This window comes from Castor canadensis, chromosome 2, assembly GCF_047511655.1.
Source record: "Castor canadensis chromosome 2, mCasCan1.hap1v2, whole genome shotgun sequence".
Taxonomy (NCBI): domain Eukaryota; kingdom Metazoa; phylum Chordata; class Mammalia; order Rodentia; family Castoridae; genus Castor; species Castor canadensis.
Genome location: NC_133387.1, coordinates 196440468 through 196461301, shown reverse-complemented (window position 1 = coordinate 196461301; position 20834 = coordinate 196440468). Strand labels below are relative to the sequence as shown.

The 20834-nt window shown below is 35.1% G+C and overlaps 1 protein-coding gene across 3 annotated transcripts in view; it reads left to right on the top strand.

The window, feature by feature from the left end:
- Dync2h1 (dynein cytoplasmic 2 heavy chain 1) overlaps positions 1-20834 on the top strand; it is a 257221-nt gene that overhangs the window by 52463 nt on the left and 183924 nt on the right. For all 3 annotated transcript variants that reach the window (XM_074066819.1, XM_074066821.1, XM_074066820.1), the window contains 14 exons: positions 872-1054; positions 2707-2930; positions 3602-3717; positions 4613-4812; positions 5607-5871; positions 7645-7852; positions 9356-9485; positions 10785-10940; positions 13117-13376; positions 14425-14671; positions 16116-16267; positions 18318-18462; positions 19235-19337; positions 19974-20141. In XM_074066819.1, coding sequence (XP_073922920.1) covers positions 872-1054; positions 2707-2930; positions 3602-3717; positions 4613-4812; positions 5607-5871; positions 7645-7852; positions 9356-9485; positions 10785-10940; positions 13117-13376; positions 14425-14671; positions 16116-16267; positions 18318-18462; positions 19235-19337; positions 19974-20141 — 2557 coding nt within the window. The remainder of the gene's footprint in view (positions 1-871; positions 1055-2706; positions 2931-3601; positions 3718-4612; positions 4813-5606; positions 5872-7644; positions 7853-9355; positions 9486-10784; positions 10941-13116; positions 13377-14424; positions 14672-16115; positions 16268-18317; positions 18463-19234; positions 19338-19973; positions 20142-20834) is intronic.

Here is a 20834-nt window from a genome sequence, read left to right as displayed (position 1 = left end):
CTAAATGAATGTTTGGCTATTTACTGACATAGGAAATGCTCTATTTTGAAATCACTCTTTTATTTATCTTCAGTTTGTGATGACATGTACCACTATGCACAGTTTTAAAAATCGCTACTTTTAAATCATTTGGAGACTGAATTTGTTTTAATTGAAAACTTAAATATAGAGAAGTATGTTGTACTTCTAAGACTTTTCTAAGGAGAATCATTGTGAAAAAATAATTTTGAATGCAAAATTAAGATTTAATGTTACATTGGAGAAAAATATTCTTAGTAAGGACAGTATTAAATAAAAAAGGAAAAAATTCTAAATTCATTTGAAGTTTCTGTTTTTAAAACATTTTGTGTAAGATTTTATTTTGGCTTAAAGAATAGCTAAAATGAAACCTTATATTTGTTTAGTATGCTATACTTTTTGTTTGTGCTGTGCTAGGGATGGAACCCAGGGCACTGCATGTAAAGTGCTCTATGACTGTGCTATATCCCCAGCCCTGGTTTTATGTACTTCTGAGAACACTTTCACATGAATTACTTTATTCCTTGAAACTACCCTGAATTTTGAAAGAGTAACTATATAATACCATCCTCTCTCCTGCCTTTTTATTTATTTATTTATTTATTGGGGACTTGAGACAGGGTCTCACTATGTATTTCAAGCTGGCCTGGAACTGGTAATCCTTGTGCCTGTACCTCCCCAGTTTTAAGTGCTGGGATTACAAGCATGTGGTACATACCTGGCTTAATCCTATTTTAAAAGAAAAAAGAGGGATGTGATGAAATAAATACTTCATCAATAAAGACATGAAATATTAAATTATCACTGGAGATTTTAATCATTTTTAGTGAACATTATTTTTGTTTTTTTTAAGGGCATCGATGTGAAGTCAATGGGGCGAATATTTGTTGGTTTGGTGAAGTGTGGGGCCTGGGGTTGTTTTGATGAATTCAACAGACTGGAAGAATCTGTCTTGTCAGCAGTATCTATGCAAATCCAGACAATCCAAGACGCTTTGAAGAATCATAGAACTGTGTGTGAACTGCTTGGCAAAGAGGTAGAGACTGTACTAGGAACCATAAGACCTGTTGTCGCTAATCCCTGAGCACCATTCTAGGTTTATTTTACATTGTGATGAATGTGGTACATCTTTTTACCCATGAAATGTCTCCGAGGTGTCTTATCCTTTGTGATCAAACTTTCATAATCACCTCTAAACTTTTAACTTTAAATAATTCAGTTATAATAGCATTTACATAATTAAATTACATATTATATCGTTATTTTATCTGAGCTGACACTGTGCATATAGTACTTTAATGTGTTGTCTTATTCTCACTACAACCTTTTGAGGTAGATACTATTATTATTCAGTTTTTAGTTTGTAGGTGAAGAAACCAAGACTTGATGATAAAAGTAGTGAAGCTGGGAGGTGAATTCAGGTTTGTGTTTTTAGTCACTATTCTATATGAGTGCTACATAGATAATTACTTCTGTTGTCTTCAGTTATATATAAGCACTCATCCTTCTGTCCTCCCATGGAGTGTGAACTTATTTGTTAGTAAACTTCTCCCTTCTTGTGTACACACACACACACACACACACACACACACATTCTCTCTCTCTCTATATATATAATGGAGAGCACATGAAAAGTTATAAGAACTGTGAAACTCCCATTATCCATAATCACATTTTCACAATACTAATTTGTTTGGATAGCCCAAGAAAGACCAGATTTACCTATGTAATATGTTATGCATATGATAGAGCTCTGAACAAAGAAAAAAGACTTGATTCAGTGACAATTCCATCTCTACTATCAAATTTTACTTTCTACTACATTTTCTTTTTTTTTTTTTCAGTTACAGATCCCAACTTTTATTTATTTATTTTTAAATTTTTATTTTATTATATGTGCATACAATGTTTGGGTCATTCTACCACATTTTCTTTCTTTTCTCCCAAACAGTAGGAATCTTTCCATCTATGCTTTGGAATCTCCTCTCCCGGACTTCTCTTAGACACTTTGTGCTATAACTTCAACCTTCCTTCTTCTACTGATTCCTTATTGGCTTTTAAATGAATCATATATTTTCCATCTTTATAATAACTAAAACAAACAAATCTTTCCTCGATTCATCTTTTCTTCCGTCTCCTGCTTTCTCTTGCGCTCTTTTTTTTAGGCAGATTTCTTGGTTTTACTACTCTAGATGTCTCTACCTACTAATTGTGTCTTCATTTCACAGCTGCTAAGTGTTGTGAAAATGCTCCTACCGGGTGCTCTCATGATGTTCTATTCTTCCCTGACCTGACCTTCATCCCACTATGATAGCTTTTGTAACAGTACATAGACTGGATCCATGCTCCAGAAGGGCATGCATGCCACTAGCTTTAGCGCAAAGGTATCTCTGTGTGCTTAGCAAAGTATCTAGCATAAAACTGGCTTTTAGTAAATACATACTGGATGAGTGAATGGACATTTCAATTAGTTGCCCTCCCTTAAACTTAGGCCTAGAAATACTGATTATGAAGGAACTCTGCTGTATACTATGTAAGCTATGGCGATGGTTAGCACATTAGAGGTTACTTTTTGCTAAGACATAAGACTTATTTCTTATGATATATGTCATAATCATATTTCTCTTGGCAATATATGTATTTATAATTTCAAACTTTTGATGCCTATATTTTAATTTAATATTTCAGGTAGAAATAAATTCTAATTCTGGAATTTTTATCACTATGAATCCTGCTGGAAAAGGTTATGGAGGAAGACAGAAACTGCCTGATAATCTTAAACAGCTCTTCAGGCCAGTAGCTATGTCTCGTCCAGACAATGAACTGATTGCAGAAGTTATCCTCTATTCAGAAGGCTTTAAAGATGCCAAGGAGTTGGGCAGGAAGTTGGTATCTATTTTCAACCTATCTAGGTGAATTTTCCTGTTTCAAATATTTTTATATTTTGTTTCCAATGATTGATTATGATTACTAGTGATCATTTTCACAATTTATGCAGTGATTTCTATGTGAATGATTTTATTGTATTTAAGGTGTGAATATTGAAAGACTTTACCTTGAATAATAAAAACATTTGAATCAAAACTACTCATTTTTCTAAATTATTAATTTGATCATGTTTTTCATCAAAACATTTATATTGGAATGCTCTAGTTAAGTGATTCTTATTAAATTGACCACTCAAAGGTTATTGCTCTTTGGGGGAAATCTTTTGCAGTTTTTTATATGTCTTCTAGTAATAGAGATTGACTTTTATATCACTTAAGAGGTAATAGGGAACTAGTGTCAGAGATGGAGAGCAAGACGGATTGATCAAAGACATTAGGAATAATATATAATAGTAAATGTAAGTAAGAAGTAATTGCCATTTCATATTTCCATTAGGATAATTTGCTCATTCATTATAGGCTTATCCTGGTTCCTGAGAGCCTTCTGTCTTCAACAGCTTACTTGAGTGATCATTTTGTGGATTGGCTTCCTTATATAAATCAATAGGAAATTGATTTATGTATCAGTAGTTATATTCTTATTTCTTTGGATAAAAGGGATTTGGTGCATTAAGATTTCCATGTCTTAACTTCAGGGAGCTTTTGACCCCTCAGCAGCATTATGACTGGGGACTGAGAGCTTTGAAGACTGTTCTGAGAGGAAGTGGAAATCTTCTTAGACAGTTGAAGAAAAATGGCACTAAGAAGAATGGTATGACTGGTTATTCCAGTTACAATTTTTTAATATAAACTTTACTTTAGAATAGTCTCATTTATGGGAAAGTTGTAGATATGGTATAGATGATTTCTGTATACCTTGCCCCCAGTTCTGCATGATGTTAGCATCTTACATTTGTCACAGCTATTATTATATTGTTTTTAAGTATAGCTTATATTTAATCCAGATTTTCTCTATAGTTAACATGCTATAATAACTTTTGAATGTGCATTAAATATAAAATAGTTGTAATATATAAAGGAATAGTCTAATGGACTTGTTCTTAGGCTTACTATTAGTCTGTTAGAATCACCTAGTGGTGCCAGGAGTCAAGGCGAAACCTGCAATCCCAGTGTTTGGGAGGCTGAGGTAGGAGGAGCTTGTATTTGATACTAGCCTGGGCTAAATAGTGAGACCCTATCAGAGAAAAAATTTCCATCACCTTATCACTCAGTTATAGTACTTTCTGCTGTGCTTCTCAGACAAGTCATTTGAGTCTTCGGAGACTTACTGTTTTCCTCTGTATGACTGGAGCAGCACTAGTAATACTTTCTCACCTACTTTATAGAATTATTTAAGGATTGCATCGTATAGTTTGACAGGTAAAGTATTATGTAAAGATAAGTGACAATAACTGTTACCATTAGCTGAAGTCTGGGCATTGTAGGGTTCACATTGTATAGACAGATTTCATAATTCTACTTAGTGACATGTTTTAGCATTTAAAGATAGTAAGGTAAGCTTGCCAGTTACTATGATTTAATATGTCTTTTAATGTTTCTAACATATCATTTAATAATTAATGATGCATATAAGTCTATAGAGTACTTAAAAGCTTTTTCTTATCATTAAATTGGTACAAATAATTTAAATGCAACTTTTTCTGTAGCTAATGAAAGTCATATAGTGGTGCAAGCATTGAGGCTTAATACAATGTCAAAGTTTACGTTTGCTGATTGCATCCGGTTTGATGCCCTGATTAAAGATGTCTTCCCTGGAATTGAGTTTAAAGAGGTAGAATATGATGAGCTCAGTGCGGCGTTAAACCAAGTCTTTGAGGAGGTCAATTACGAAATCATACCCAACCAGGTAACTCTCGAGATTATGTTATGAGATATTAATACCTTTTCCATTCACCTTTCACCTTTCATCTTACTTGCTCAGAGAAACCTTTCTTGATTGTCAAGTCTTGAGTAGGTACTCTTCCTTCACGCCATATATGCTTCACTCTACCATATATGCTTGTTTACTGTCTGTGCATTTGATGAGTATTGATTCTCTCCCATCAGATAATAATCTCCTTGAAAGACAGCAGCCAAGTTGATTTTTTTGTTCACCATTTTTATTTCTGGTGCCCATCACACTATCTGGGCTGTAATAGATCTGTCTTTTGATAATCCATATACTTTTGCTAATTATTTGCACATGATTTAGTTTCACTTTAATAATTTCTTAGTTGTTTTTAGTGGGTTTCTTTATATAGTATACATAATTATTCAAATGAACACTTTTCCCTAAGAATTTTATTGAAGAGAATAGAATATATATGAATAAATGAAAAGCGAGTGTAGCATAATGTATTGTATTCAAATGAATTAATGAGTAAAGAAAATACTAGTCACTTCACTAGCCCTGAAAATAATGGACATATTGTCAGGTCTGTGGAAAGCATCTCGTGTTTCTTTTAAACAAATAATTTAAGGATCACATTGTAAATATGTTGAGATTTGTCTAGCTATTATTCTATTAAATCTACTTTATATTCCACTGAAGAAATCAGTCTTAATTTATGTGTTTGAGATGCAACACTTGTTACAGAATGAAAGCAGAACTGGGCAGAGCTGAATGTTACAAATCACACATGACCATTTCTCTTCTATCAGATTAAAAAGGCTTTAGAACTGTATGAACAACTACGCCAGAGGATGGGAGTCGTTATTGTTGGTCCAAGTGGTGCAGGCAAATCCACCCTTTGGAGGATGTTACGGGCAGCACTTTGTAAAACTGGCAAAGTAGTAAAAACATATACCATGAATCCGAAAGCCATGTCTAGACATCAGTTATTAGGCCATATTGACATGGATACCAGAGAGTGGTCCGATGGTGTTTTAACAAACAGTGCTCGCCAAGTAGTTCGGGAACCTCAAGGTTGGTCTCTACTGTGTAATTCATTGTTTTACATAATAATTCTCAAAGAATAACAGAATCTGCCTTATAATTCTGTTCTCATCAAGGCTTATGCATGGCTATAAAATTGCCTCATAATAATTTTCTTTTGACATTTTACTAAGACATGCTATCTTTTTTCTTTTCTTTCTCCTTTTTCTGTTTGCTTGAGATAGTTGGAGATAGGACCTTACCTTGTAGCCCGGGCTGGCTTCAAACTTGTAATCTTCCTGCCTCAGCATTCTGAGAGTGCTGGGATTATAGTGGTGTGCCGCTGTGCCCAACTTATGCTATCATTTTGAATTACACTCTATAACAACTTTTAATATGATTGGAACTCAGAGTAACTTGATTAAATTGTAATTCACAACTAATTTACTGAGTAGTATATAATCTTTGGCTCATTGCTTAATTGGTATTAGAATTAAATCTTGCAATTTAATTGGTGTATTCAAATAGTGTTTCTAGTTTGAATATATTCTGAAGAATTTTGAAAATTTAAGTGGTAAAATATTTTCTGGTCTACATTTCTTTTTAGTTGGTTTTAACAGATTTTTGGCTGGAATCAGAGGAGGGTCTTACTTTTTGCTGGATCATAATTTCATTAATAATTGTTTTTCTCAGGCAGTGAGTGAAACATTAAGAACATTAAAGACATTGGAAGGAATTTTCAATGTAGTTCCTTCATTTTCTATACAATATAACATTAAGTAAAGATCAGATATCACCTTCACTTATTTCTCAAACTTTTGTTGGTAGCATTTTCCTCTTTGAATTGTTTCAACTGCACCAATACAATGTGAACCACTTTTCATTCCAGGAAGGAATAACATGTTTGTTCCTAAGAAGACTCTATGTACATTCTGGACACTACTTTTCCCCTTTGAGGGCTTGCTTTCTTTTTTTTTTGGTGGCACTGGGGTTTGAACTCAGGGCCATATACTTGCTAGGCAGGTGCTCTTACTGTTTGAATTACTCTGCCCAGCCCTATTTTGGTGATGGGAATTTTCAAGACAGGGTCTCTCAAACTATTTGCCTGGGCTGGCTCTGAACTCCGGTTCTCCTGATCTCTGCATCCTGAGTAGTTAGGACTACAGGCGTGAGCCTGGCGAGGTCGTCTTTTCTATACATTAAAAAAAAAAAAAAAAGCAATGTTTTATTTTTCATATAAGAGCACTGAAAATTAGTTTTTTTTTATTTTCTGATACAGGTATCACATAGCAAGCATGTGACATATATTCTCATGACATGGTAGAAAATAAAGATGTGAAGAATATTTTATAGGTATCTTATTAGAATAGAAATACCCAAGTCTGCAGGCTTGATGATAGAGGCCTGTAATCTCATACTCAAGAAACTGAAGTAGGGGGAATCATGAGTTTGAGACCAGTCTGAGCTTCATACTGAGACCCTGCCTGAAAACAACAACAAAAACCAACTGCAAAAAAAAAAAAAAGAAATACATGGGTTTTACACACCACATTTTTAAATGGAGATTACCAGTTTTGTGTGTTTCTAGATAAGTAAGGCATCATCAGATGGTGTATAACTGAGCCAGGTGAACCAGAATTGCCCATGGGTTCTGTAGCACATTTCCAGGACAAATTGATATGAAAAATTTCAACTTGCTCAACTTTTTGTCCTTTGTATTTGGGTGGGAATCAGTTCTAAATAATAAGAGATAGTTTATTTCTTATGTTTAAATTTCTGTCTCTCTGCCTTCTCTCTTTGTCCACTGTTGTGATTTGGAAATAGATGTCACCTCGTGGATAATCTGTGATGGTGACATTGATCCTGAGTGGATTGAATCTCTGAATTCTGTCCTGGATGATAATCGACTGCTCACTATGCCCAGTGGAGAAAGGATTCAGTTTGGCCCCAATGTTAACTTTGTATTTGAAACTCATGATTTGAGTTGTGCCTCGCCAGCCACTGTGTCTAGAATGGGAATGATATTTCTTAGGTAAGTCACAGGGCATTTACATGTATTGGGAGATTCTTCAATTATTATTTTGGTTTTATAGTTAAGATAAATATAATGTATGTGAATAATGAATAAATATTTATTTTGCCCGCTTACGATTAACTTTCTTTTTTGTTAGGTTTTAGTTCATTCAGAGAGCTCCTGTTTTATTGTACTTGAGTTATTTCAGCAGTTGAGTCATATTGCAACTACCAAATAATATTTTTGTTTATTTAAATGAGACAGCAAATATTTGTCTTTTTTTTTTTTTTACAAACATTTAAAAATGTTTGTAAAACATTAGTTATAGAATCTTAAATTCATAGAATTTTAGGGCTCAGCCAGGTTTAACAGATCCTGTAGTCTAACCTGTACATTTTATTAATTGAAGGCTTCTTTACTATTTTCTTCTCCAGTGTATTTAGAAGAGGTTTAAGGAGCAAAAATGAGCAACAATCTAATTTTATTTATCACATACCAGAGCATGGACACAAACTAGTTTTCCCAAAATGAGTAAATAGTTTGGTATAAATAAGAAAGTTTTATTTTGATTTTTGAGTTTATGTTTAGAAATTGTTACTTAGCAGCCTATGTAAAGGACTCAACTGTTTTAGGACTATTTGAAGCTATGTTAGGTAGTATATTCGAACTATTTTAGGTAGCATATGACACATGGCAGTGTAATCACTTCAGTTCAGATTGTTTTGAAATTATTTGGATCCTTCTTTGACAGTATTGTAGGAAACTTTTACATTGACTTAGTCATGAACTTCAATTGACATTACGAGCCAGTAGTTATTCAAAATGGTATAACTTTGGGCTTATAGTTTCATGGCAGCATTTATATACAGTTTATCATTTATTCAATTTATTCTTATAATCTTATAGGAAAACTAGACTAAAGGTAAGTTTACAGTTAAATCTTTAAAAGTTTTTTGAATATATATTATGTGTATGACATTAATTTAGGAGTAAAACTAGCATTTATGGATGGCTTATCTTTTTGGAATATACCTTGAAGTAGAAGAGATAAAATAAATACAGCAATAATTATAATACAATACATAATATAAATGAAATAAGCAATAAGTAAGAGTGCCATGGATATTTAACAGAAAAAAATGACATATCACTTCATAGGAATTGTAAAATTGGTAGAGAAGCTGGTGTTGGTTATGAGAGGCATAATGAATATATATGATTTTATGTAAATATGAATACTTTGTGTGCACGTTGTGCCTTAGTGTTAGGTTTCATTCATTCCTTCAGCACGTGCTTGCACACTTGCTATGTAATAGGCCCAGTGTGGACTTTTAAAATGAAAGGAGTGCTATACATACTGTTACACATGCATATACATACAGAAGGAAGCAGCGCCAACTCTTGTGTACTACCAGGTGAAAATACATGTGTGGAATAATGTTTATTGAAGCAGAAGTTTTTGAAAGTAAATTGATAATTTCTTTCCTAAATAATTTATATGTTTCTGGTTATCTGTTTCAGTGATGAAGAAACGGATCTTAATTCTCTGATAAGATCTTGGTTGAGGAATCAGCCTGCTAAATACAGAGATAATCTTGAAACTTGGGTTGGAGATTATTTTGAAAAGGCTTTACAGTGGGTTCTAAAGCAGGTAAGTTGACCATAGTATTTCACTGAGGTGAGGAACATAAGTGAGGCTTACATATTCCTGCCCAGCGGTAGAGAACCTGGTGGCACGGCGAGAAGTAGACATCCTCATTGCTGTCCCTGTGTATCTTTTGGCATAACTTTTTATGACATTAGTCTTAAAACACTTTCATTTTCCTATCTACAATACCTCTCCAGGCTTATCCAAAAAATCTTGAATATTTGAATGTCTTTGTGTTTTTCACTGGCAAAACCATCTTGCTGTCACATTTTACTGTGTTAATAAATACAGACAAGTATACTGTTTAATGCAGTGTTAAGCTAATACCAAGTGGAAAAGATAGTGAATTATTTACAGTCATGTTTGAAACATTCATTTTTGTTTTTCTGTTGGTACTAGAGTATGAACTCAGGGCTTCGCTCTTGTTAGGCAGGTGCTCTAGCACTTGAGCCATGCCTCCAGCCCATGTTTGAAACATTTGATCAACAAAAATGAATTGAGTATCTAATGTATGTCAAACATAATGCCAGAGAGATTTTGAGAACTGAAGATTAGTAAGATAGTTCCTTTCCTTGCGCAGGGTTTATCTAATGGAGGAAAATGTCATGTAAAAAGATCATCATGATACCAGGGCCTGGAGATCTACAGATCAAAATCATCTATATAACTTTAGTCCAAAAGTTTCACTTAAAAATTATGTTTGTTCAGGTCCTGTCTGGGAAATGGTACCAGTGGGACAGTGAGGTTATAAAGAAAGGGTGAAGAAGGCTGAAGGCAGTGGAAATATGTGCTTCTATATGAAAATGAAAAATAAGACACGCTGAAACTATTCTAGGAATGGGGGGGTAAAGAAGAATGATGGAGGGGGTAAATTCAACTATAATATATGTAAAAACCTTTTGTAAATGTCACAATGTACCACCACTACAAGAATAATATAATAAAAAATAAAATAAAAATGAATAAAAATTCTGTTTATTGATAGAGCTCCAAGTCATTTCTCACTTATGCCTGAGTTCCCCATGGCCTTCAGTTTGGCTCTTGCTTTTAATTTCCTTTTATCAGCAAGAAGAAATGAACAACTATTCTTTTTGAACCAATGCTCAAGCACAAAATATGTAATTTTTTTTTTTATTTTCAGAGGATATACGTAAGTTGAATAAAATCCAAACTTTCAATAATATGATTAGAGGGATAAATTTAAAGGTAGTTTTTGAAAAGATATGTGAATATCAACTTGTTCTAGATTTACTGGTTAATATTTGCCCCTTGTCTGTCTGTTCCATGGATTTTAATCAACAGAATGACTATGTAGTAGAAACAAGTTTGGTTGGGACTGTGATGAATGGTTTATCCCATCTCCATGGATGCAAAGATCATGACCAATTTATCATTAATCTCATAAGGGGACTTGGTGGAAATCTGAATATGAAATCACGCCTGGAATTCACCAAGGAGGTAATGCATATTTTCAACCTGATTTAATCACAGTTTTCTTTAGCTTTTTGTGACCCCCTTGACTACCAAAATACAGTGATTTGTAGTTATAAGGCATAGAACTTTTAAAATTTGAATTTATGCATTCAATAGAGTGTAATAGTGTATGTGTATATATATATATGTATATAGATATACAATATACGTGTATATATATACTCTTCTCCTTTGAGCTAATTGATGACATTTGATGATATTCATAATTTTTTATAAAACACTATTTTAATAGGATAACATTTAGAACATAAAATATACATTATACATTTGTGAACCTACTAAACTATTTGAATAATATAATTATTTATTTTGAATCTCAGAATGATATTTTTTTCATCCTTTTAAACATAACAGTATTAGCAATTAGGAATACTAGAATGGATTAATAGTTAGTGAATCTTTTCTTTAATATATGTGAAGATTATATTTGAGCCAATTGTTTTTATAGCTGAATCCTACACCATGAGGGGTTTTCTCCTTTCTGGCTTCTGTGGAAAGGATTGAGCATGTAATTCTTTAGCATGGCTCCAGCGTTGTGTTCCAGCTTCTTTTGCCATTTGGCTGCTGCTTTAACAGTCTCACTTGCTGCTTTTCCTCTTCTGATTTCCTTCATGGATTTCTGTGGTCCCTGCACCAGATGCTTCTCACTGTTCTCACTTAGCACCATCCTATAGAATGTTTTATAGCAGGCACTCTCTTGCCAAAGTTCAGATAAGGGGAACTAAAGCTGTTTTTATCTTACAAATAGTAGCAATAAAGGAAATGCAAATTAAAACCACACTAAGATTCCACCTCACCCCTGTTAGAATAGCCATCATCAGCAACACCACCAACAACAGGTGTTGGCGAGGATGTGGGGAAAAAGGAACCCTCTTACACTGTTGGTGGGAATGTAGACTAGTACAACCACTCTGGAAAAAAATTTGGAGGCTACTTAAAAAGCTGGACATCGATCTACCATTTGATCCAGCAATACCACTCTTGGGGATATACCCAAAAGACTGTTACTCCAGAGGCACCTGCACATCCATGTTTATCGCGGCACTATTCACAATAGTCAAGTTATGGAAACAGCCAAGATGCCCCACCACTGACGAATGGATTAAGAAAATGTGGTATCTATACACAATGGAATTTTATGCAGCCATGAAGAAGAACGAAATGTTATCATTCGCTGGTAAATGGATGGAATTGGAGAACATCATTCTGAGTGAGGTTAGCCTGGCTCAAAAAACCAAAACTCGTATGTTCTCCCTCATATGCGGACATTAGATCAAGGGCAAACACAACAAGGGGATTGGACTATGAGCACATGATAAAAGCGAGAGCACACAAGGGAGGGGTGAGGATAGGTAAGACACCTAAAAAACTAGCTAGCATTTGTTGCCCTTAATGCAGAGAAACTAAAGCAGATACCTTAAAGCAACTGAGGCCAATAGGAAAAGGGGAACAGGTACTAGAGAAAAGGTTAGATCAAAAAGAATTAACCTAGAAGGTAACACCCACGCACAGGAAATCAATGTGAGTCAATGCCCTGTATAGCTATCCTTATCTCAACCAGCAAAACCCCTTGTTCCTTCCTATTATTGCTTATACTCTCTCTATAACAAAATTAGAAATAAGGGCAAAATAGTTTCTGCTGGGTATTGGGGGGGGGAGAGGGAGGGGGCGGAGTGGGTGGTAAGGGAGGGGGCGGGGGCAGGGGGGAGAAATGAACCAAGCCTTGTATGCACATATGAATAATAAAAGAAAAATGAAAAAAAAAAACAAATAGTAGCTTTCAATGTTAATAGAAGACTAACACAAGGGCAGTGGTGGTAACTCTGCTGGAATCGAAGGGCTTTAGGATTCCTATACTCAACAATTAGTGACCTACTAAATACTAAGTTTATGAGCACTCCCTGAAAGCTGAATATGGTTTTAAATCATGGTGTATAAATTTCTACCAAGTTGGCATCTTCATATAAACTTTTATTTGTCTAAATGATCATTTAAGGAGAAAATTCTACTTTGTTTATTAAGCAATTTATTTGGGAGGGGCTGAGGTGATTCACTTTAGGGATATACACCTTGAAGAATTAAAAAATTTCACATACTGTTTGGAATATTTAAAAACTCATTATAGCTTTTCCCTCTTAAGGTTTTTAACTGGGCACGGCAATCTCCTCCAGACCCTCAGAAACCCATGGACACCTACTACGACTCAAGGAGAGGACAGTTAGAATCCTATGTGCTGAAGAAGCCAGAAAACTTGACTGCTGATGATTTCAGCAATGGCCAAACACTTCCAGTCATTCAGACTCCTGACATGCAGCGTGGGCTAGACTATTTCAAACCTTGGTTAAATTCTGACACTAAACAACCGTTTATTCTCGTAGGACCCGAAGGGTGTGGCAAAGGGTAAGGAAAATGTTGATAGAGGTTCATGATGTTAACTTATGTCCCACTTCCCCAATGAGTTGACAACTATTGATACATTTCTTTTGGTTAAAATAGCACTCATGTTCTCATGGAGAAAACATTTCCTTGTCACTACTTTTAAAAATAATGAGTATGGCAAGGGGTATGTACTTTTCTTTCTAGGTTATGTGATTTTTCGGTGAAAAGAAAACAGTCTGAGAAGCTACTTTTAAAGAGTCTGTGCATTTGGTCACAATAAAAATTGAATACCTAGACACTCACAAATCACTTTTGTTATAAAATGTGAATGTTGAAGTTACCTCTGTATTTAAAATACCTTCTAATTCAATGCAATCTATTTTTAGTGTCTATAGAATGTAGTTCCTGGAAATAAAGATGCTGTGAATTATTAGCTTTACATTTCTGTTAGGAGAACAGTTGATTAAAAATTTTGTAAAATTTTAGTTTTGTGCACATATTTAACCTAGGAGAAGTAAAGTTTTCCAACTATGGCAAAACAGTTGTTATAGTCTGTATATACTTTGTCATACTAAATTACTTTGACAACTCTTTTTATTTATTTTGCTGAAAAGTGTCCAGACAATATCTTTACATATGAATTTGTTTCTTCAATCTAAAAGTTAGAAAGCTAGGTATAGTGGTGCATGCCTATAATCCCAGTTACTTGAGAGGCAGAGGCAGGAGGATCAGGAGTTCAGGAGCAACCTGGGCAAAGTTGCCAAGACTCTCTCAAAACCAAAGTATAAACAAAAGAGCTGGCAGTATGGCTCAAGTGGTATTGTGCCTGCTTAGCATGTGGGAGACCCTGGGTTCAATTCCCAGTAATTCAAAAACAACCAAAAAAACAAAGTCAGAAAGTTACCTTGATAATGTAGAAACCATAACCATATTTGTCATTTTCCTCTTAACCATCATTATCATACATGATTTAGAAGCTGAAATATTTATAAGATAGAAATTCTGTATTGAGTACCAAGAGTATTTCCTTGGTTGCATTTTAAAATGGAACGTCATGCATCTTTTCTAGGATGCTGCTCAGGTATGCCTTTTCTCAGCTCCGGTCCACTCAGATTGCCACGGTTCACTGTAGTGCACAGACTACTTCTCGACACCTCCTGCAGAAATTGAGCCAGACTTGCATGGTGATCAGTACTAACACAGGTCGGGTGTATAGACCAAAAGACTGTGAAAGACTTGTTTTGTACTTAAAAGATATCAACCTACCCAAGCTTGATAAATGGGGGACCAGTACCTTGGTAGCTTTCCTACAGCAGGTAGGTCTTATCACTTGATGTGTTTGCATGTAATTGGAAACAATTTAATTCCATCAGCTTTTCTCACAGATAACAAATCTGCTGTCCTTCTTTGGGGCCAGTGTTGTCTCCAACTTGTGTCATGGAAAGGAATTAAATTATGGAGACATTTCAGTCTTTCTCAAGCTTGCATTTGTTGGTCTTCTTTCCTTTAGAAGCTAGTGTTCCATACAGAATAATATATGACCAGAAGAGTAAGTCCTTTTCTCTACCTCTCTACCTATTCCTTTTTCCTGAGACATGGAGAGAATCAGAAGCTGTGGATGGTGCTGGAGTTGGAAGGTTTTGCACAATCTGTTTAGGTTTGCTCCATCTGGTGGTAGTTGAGCTCAGTCATCCCCTTTCTTGGCTGCTTTAGCCATTAGTCTCTTTTTTTGCCTATGTAAAGATTCAAAAATTATACTTTCTTACTCAGTGTGGAAGATTTTTTCTTCAAGTTATTTACATCCCATTAGAAGCTGTATTTTTAGAGCTCATTATATTTTTTTATGAGTCCTAATTTAGTTTGTCCTGTAACTGCAGAATGATAAACTAGTTATAGAAAAAATGCAAAACATTTTCCTTATACTTTTTTTGATAATTGCTAGTAGGTTTATAATAGGATCTGGATTTTAATGTTTAATGGAGAGAAAAGCACTTAAAAATGAGAATAATTCAACTGAAATGTAGATTTGAACAATATTTTTTTTTCAGTGGTATAAGAATTTGAAATACATTTCTATATTAAACTCTTGAGTTAGGTAGAAGATGATGATTACCACTTGGAAATAATTGAAATTTAGGCAAAAAATCTTATTATGGCTAGGAAATCTAAAGTATTTAAGAAGACATATTTTTTAAAAAGACAAATAACTCAACTTAATAATGGCCAAAAGATTTGAACTAACATTTCTCCAAAGATATCTAGACACATGAAAAGGTATCCAGCATTATTAGTCATCAAGGAACTGCAAATCAAAACTACAATCCTAGCTACTCAGGACGCAGAGATCAGGAGGATCGTGGTACGAAGCCAGCCCAAGCAAATAGTTCATGAGATCCTATCTCCAAAAGGGCTGGTGGAGTGGCGCACTGTGTAGGTCCTGAGTTCAAGCCCCAGTACCGCAAAACAACAACAACAACAACAAAAAAACCACAATCAGGTATCAGTTCACATGCACTAGGACGGCTGTGCCTATAAAGACAATGATAGCTTGTTGGTGAGGGTGTAGAGAAATCAGAGCCCTCCTACACTGCTGCTGGGAATGTAAAATGTGCAGCCAGCTTGGTAAACAGCTGGTCATTAAGTATGGTTAAATTTGACCACATGACTGTAGTTCCATTTCTAGGTATGTACCCAAAAGAAATGAAAATCTATGTCTACACAACAACTTCTGTGCTATTAAGAACATTTATCTTAAAATAGGTATTGACGTATCAAGGATTTTATGATGAAAATTTGGAATGGGTTGGTCTAGAAAACATTCAAATTGTGGCATCCATGTCAGCTGGAGGAAGACTGGGAAGACACAAGCTCACCACTAGATTTACCTCCATTGTCCGTCTGTGTGCTGTAGAGTATGTATCTGAGTGTGCTTTCTTTAATTGGGAGAAACATTGTATGTAATTGCCTCTTATTAAAGGTACCCATTAATGATATCCTTCAATATCTGTTTATAGTCTTCAAACAGCAGAATATAAAAATGGTCAAACTTAAGCTCTGACTTTTTTTTCTCTGCCCTATCCAAGCTATAGGTAGTAAGTTAGGATGAGACAGGCTTTCATCAAAGCATCTTGTGTATTAGAAACATGTAAGGAAATGAAGGAACTTTTTGAATAGTCTGTTCTAAAATACCAGTATAGCAATTAAAATGGTGTATTTTAATTTTATTTTTCAATTTTATTTTGGATTGATACATAAAAACATAAAAATTCTGCACATTAACGAGGTACCATGTAATGTTTTGGTAGATGCATGTTTATATAATGTTTAAATTGGGTTATGCATGTATCTTTTCAAAAGTGTATTATTCCTTTTTTGTGAGACTCAGAATAGATTTTATTATTTTTAAATTTTTTTCTTTTAGTTATTTATTAGCATATTATAGTTGTACCAGGGATACACAGTGACATTTACAAAAGTGTTTACAGTATATGTTAGTTAGAGTCACCCCCTCCATCTTTTTCCTTTATCTCCCCTCCCCCGTTCTTAGCACAGTTTCCACAGGTCTCATTGTACTATTTTCGTACATGAATATATAATACTTCTACAATATTTGCCCTCCTTCACCCCTTTTTTTATGCTCTCACCCCTCCTACTGGTACCATTCCCTGGACAGGATTTGTTTTACCTTCCTGTCCTTCATTTTTTAAAAGACATTTTTGTTTGTTTATGATGGTTCTATTTCTTTATGGTAAAAACACTCTAAATGCTCTTTTAGGGTTCTGAAGCTTACGGTACCTTGCTATCATCTATAATCACCCTACGGTGCAGTTGTACACCAGAACTTCTTGCTCCTGTCTAGCTGTAACTTGGTACCCATTAGTCATCCTTTTTCCATCTATCCTCTCTGTTCTCCCCAACCTCTGGTCACCACCATTCTACTGTCACTTCTCTGAAGTCGGCTTTCTTAGATGCTGCATACAAGAAGATTATGCATGGACTTCTGTGCTTGGCTTATTTCATTTAACCTAATCTCCTGTTCCATTCATGTTGTTGGAAATGCTAGGATTTCATTTTTTTATGGATTCTATTATATGTATGTACAACATTTTCTTTATTTCATCATCAGTTGACTTAGGTCATTTCTGTTTTTTGGCTGTTGTGAACAGTACTGTAGTGAACATGAGAGTACAGATGTCTCTTTGACACACAAGTTCATTTCCTTTGACTATATAAAAATGGCAAAGGGCAGGGGTGTAGCTCAAGTGGTAGAGGGCTTGCCTAGCAAGTATAAGACCCTGAGTTCGTTTAGATTTAAATGTTTTAATGTATTTGATAAAAATATTAAGTTTTATGAGAATTTAAATGTAAACAAGCGAGTGCTAGGCCATTTTAATGTTGATGGCATGGGCTCTAATACATCCGTCCATCTCTGTGATTCATGATTGTTCTGGGGACTCGATTGTCTCCTCTGTGATGCCTTTATCTTCTAAACCTTGCTTTTATGCTTTCATGCTAATTGTACCTCACCTGTGAACATTCTTCTTTCTGAAATGTTACTGCCCCAGTTAAGCTGCATTGAGATAAAGTTTGCTTTGGGAGAAGCAGGTTGATTTTTTGTTGTTTTGTTAGTCTCTTTTTATAGTTCTGAATTGGATTGGTGCCCTCTGTGCATGCTACACTTAAATGCTTTTTCTTAAGTAAAATTTCCCTATTGGCATTTTCTAAGATTAGTGTTTTTTTTAAACAGTTCTTTAATAATTTTGTTGGGATCATCTACTAGGCCTGCCAGTGTTTGACGGTGGACACTGAGGGCTCTGATTTATCTAAAGTGAGCAGGGGTGGTGGACCTCATCCTAGCCCCTGGGCAAGCCTCAGAGCAGCACAGCCCACACTGCTGTAACTTAGCATTAAGTAATGGTTTAGAATACTTCAGTTTTCTTCTTTGTTCTGTGCCTTTTTTAGTTACCCAGAAAGAGAGCAATTACAAACAATTTACGGAGCATATCTGGAAGCAGTTCTGCATAAAAACCTAAAAAATCATTCTATTTGGGGCTCTTCATCAAAAATCTACCTCCTGGCAGGATCCATGGTGCAGGTGTATGAGCAGGTAGGTGTGCGCTTATGTTGCAGTTGCCATGCCTGTTGGTTGGTGTCATCTTCAGGACCACCTGTGGTTCTGTCTGGTGTTGATGTCTGGGCTCTGCTTCCTCCACTGTTACTGCAGCACAGCTGATGAGGCAATGACAGGATGTGCGTAAGGAGGAGAGATCTTAGGTGAAGGGAACAGTGTGCACAAGTTATGGAAGGGTTTGTGGAAAGTGTGTTTTGTAATCCTGGGGTAGAAGTAGGGAAGGGTAAGTTAGACAGCAAGAAGTCACTTTTTAAACATGTAATTCAGGTGGTAAATGACCAAGATCACAAGAAGAGTAATGGCTGTGCTCCTGGAGTGGGAGGGGCAGGGTCTTTGCTTTGTTCAGTGACTTCTTGAACCTAAGACAGAGCTGAGGCTCTCACTGTTAGAAGTGGGTTTTACCTAGATGTGAACATGCCTTGGAATTGCAGGCATTATTTTATAAGGCTCAGGTTAGCTTTTTTTCTTGAATTTCTTTAGTGGTCTATTTAAACTTGTTTCTTTTTTGTAACAGACAATCTTTGGCAGTCTATTCAAACATAGTATCCTTCCTAGGATAATATTCAAAATGGATAGGGTAGAATACACAGGATAACTAACACAGTCAGTTCTGTTGAATCAGATTCCACCCTCGGGTACTGGAACGAAATGGGTACTGCTGCGTAAGTCTAAGGTACCAGAGAACTTTATAGTATGATTATGTGTGCAAAAGTAGACAGACTGTTTCTTTCTACATTTTCTCTTTCAGGTGCGGGCTAAATTTACGGTTGATGATTATAGTCACTATTTCTTTACGCCATGCATTCTCACCCAGTGGGTTCTTGGCTTATTCAGATATGATTTAGAAGGAGGTAAATTTTGCTGGTGTGTCTGTGTTTGTGTGTGTGTGCACTTATGCCATGTAGTATGTTTATGATAGATACATTAAATGAGTATTGAACAGTAATGATAATATCTAAATATTGTGGGGCTGGCAGAGTGGCTCACACGGTAAGAGTGCCTGCCTAGCAAGCGTGAGGCCATAAGTTCAAAGCCAGTGCCACCAAAAAAAAAAATAATAAAACAGAGACAAATTAAAAATTATAATATTGATATTAAATTTAAATATTACTTTTAAATATTACTATTAAAAGGATATTATATTTCTTCTTCCAAGCTTTTTATGTTTATGACTATTAAAACTTGATTTTTGGGAAAGATGAAATCATTGTTCTTAGTAGCCAAACCATGTTTAATATGCTTGTTGGAAATTATATTTTTATTGACCAAGTAGAGATGATAGTGCATAATGTAGCCTTTAATCAAAAATACATATTAGCATATTAACAGAATGAATTTTAACTTCTTTTTCCATTGCTTCTTTTTATCTGATGCAAAATAATGGTATGTAGATTCTTGTTCTTCGTTGCTTTCTAATGCTATGTTCAATAGACCATTTCAAATTATTTGAATTTTACTATGATTGAAGAAACTTTTGCCTTTCTCAGGATCCTCAAACCACCCATTAGATTATGTGCTGGAAATTGTGGCGTATGAAGCCCGGCGCTTATTCCGTGACAAAATCGTTGGTGCCAAGGAACTTCATTTGTTTGACAGCATCTTGACATCGGTGCTTCAGGGAGATTGGGGCTCAGATATATTAGACAACATGGCAGGTAATACAGGAGACTGTATGTAAACACTTTATGGTTATCAGAAGGTGAAATTACTTTTCTTACCTGTAGGATGATTTCATGTTTAAACAAATAAAATGGTGGATAATTTTAATGTTAATTTTTACACAAGTTGTTTTTGTCAAATCTCCATAATTATGTTCTAAACAAAATATAATGACAGTCATGATTTTCTTAACAAGAGAGATTCAGGCCTACTGTTTTACATTTGCAATACAAAGTTATTTTTCCTGAATGATTTTCACTAATGAAACAAAGATCATTGAGAAAGTCCATGTTTGATTATGATGACTTTTTCCTTAATGGTAATGACCATTCTTTTTCCTGTCATTACCCAAAATGTCATTAGCCCAGAACTTGTTACATTTTCTTATTACCAGCACCATCCACTTTCATGGTAAGCAGAGCATAGTGTTCAATCAAAGCAGCTATGCTGCATTTAGAATTAGTACTGCTTACTAAGCAATTTGCGTGTTGAAAGTAGGTATGGGAGTGGTGCATGCAACAGAAAATCATGGTGAGCGGGCCTCAGCTAAAAGAAGGCCTCAATGTAGAAACGTTTCCTGATGGCGCTGCTCTCAGGTTACAAGATGTGTTCCTTCGTTCAGACTGTCAAGCTAGGCTTCAAAACACTTCCTGTCACACGTTGCATGTGATGTGATCCTGGTCCTAGAG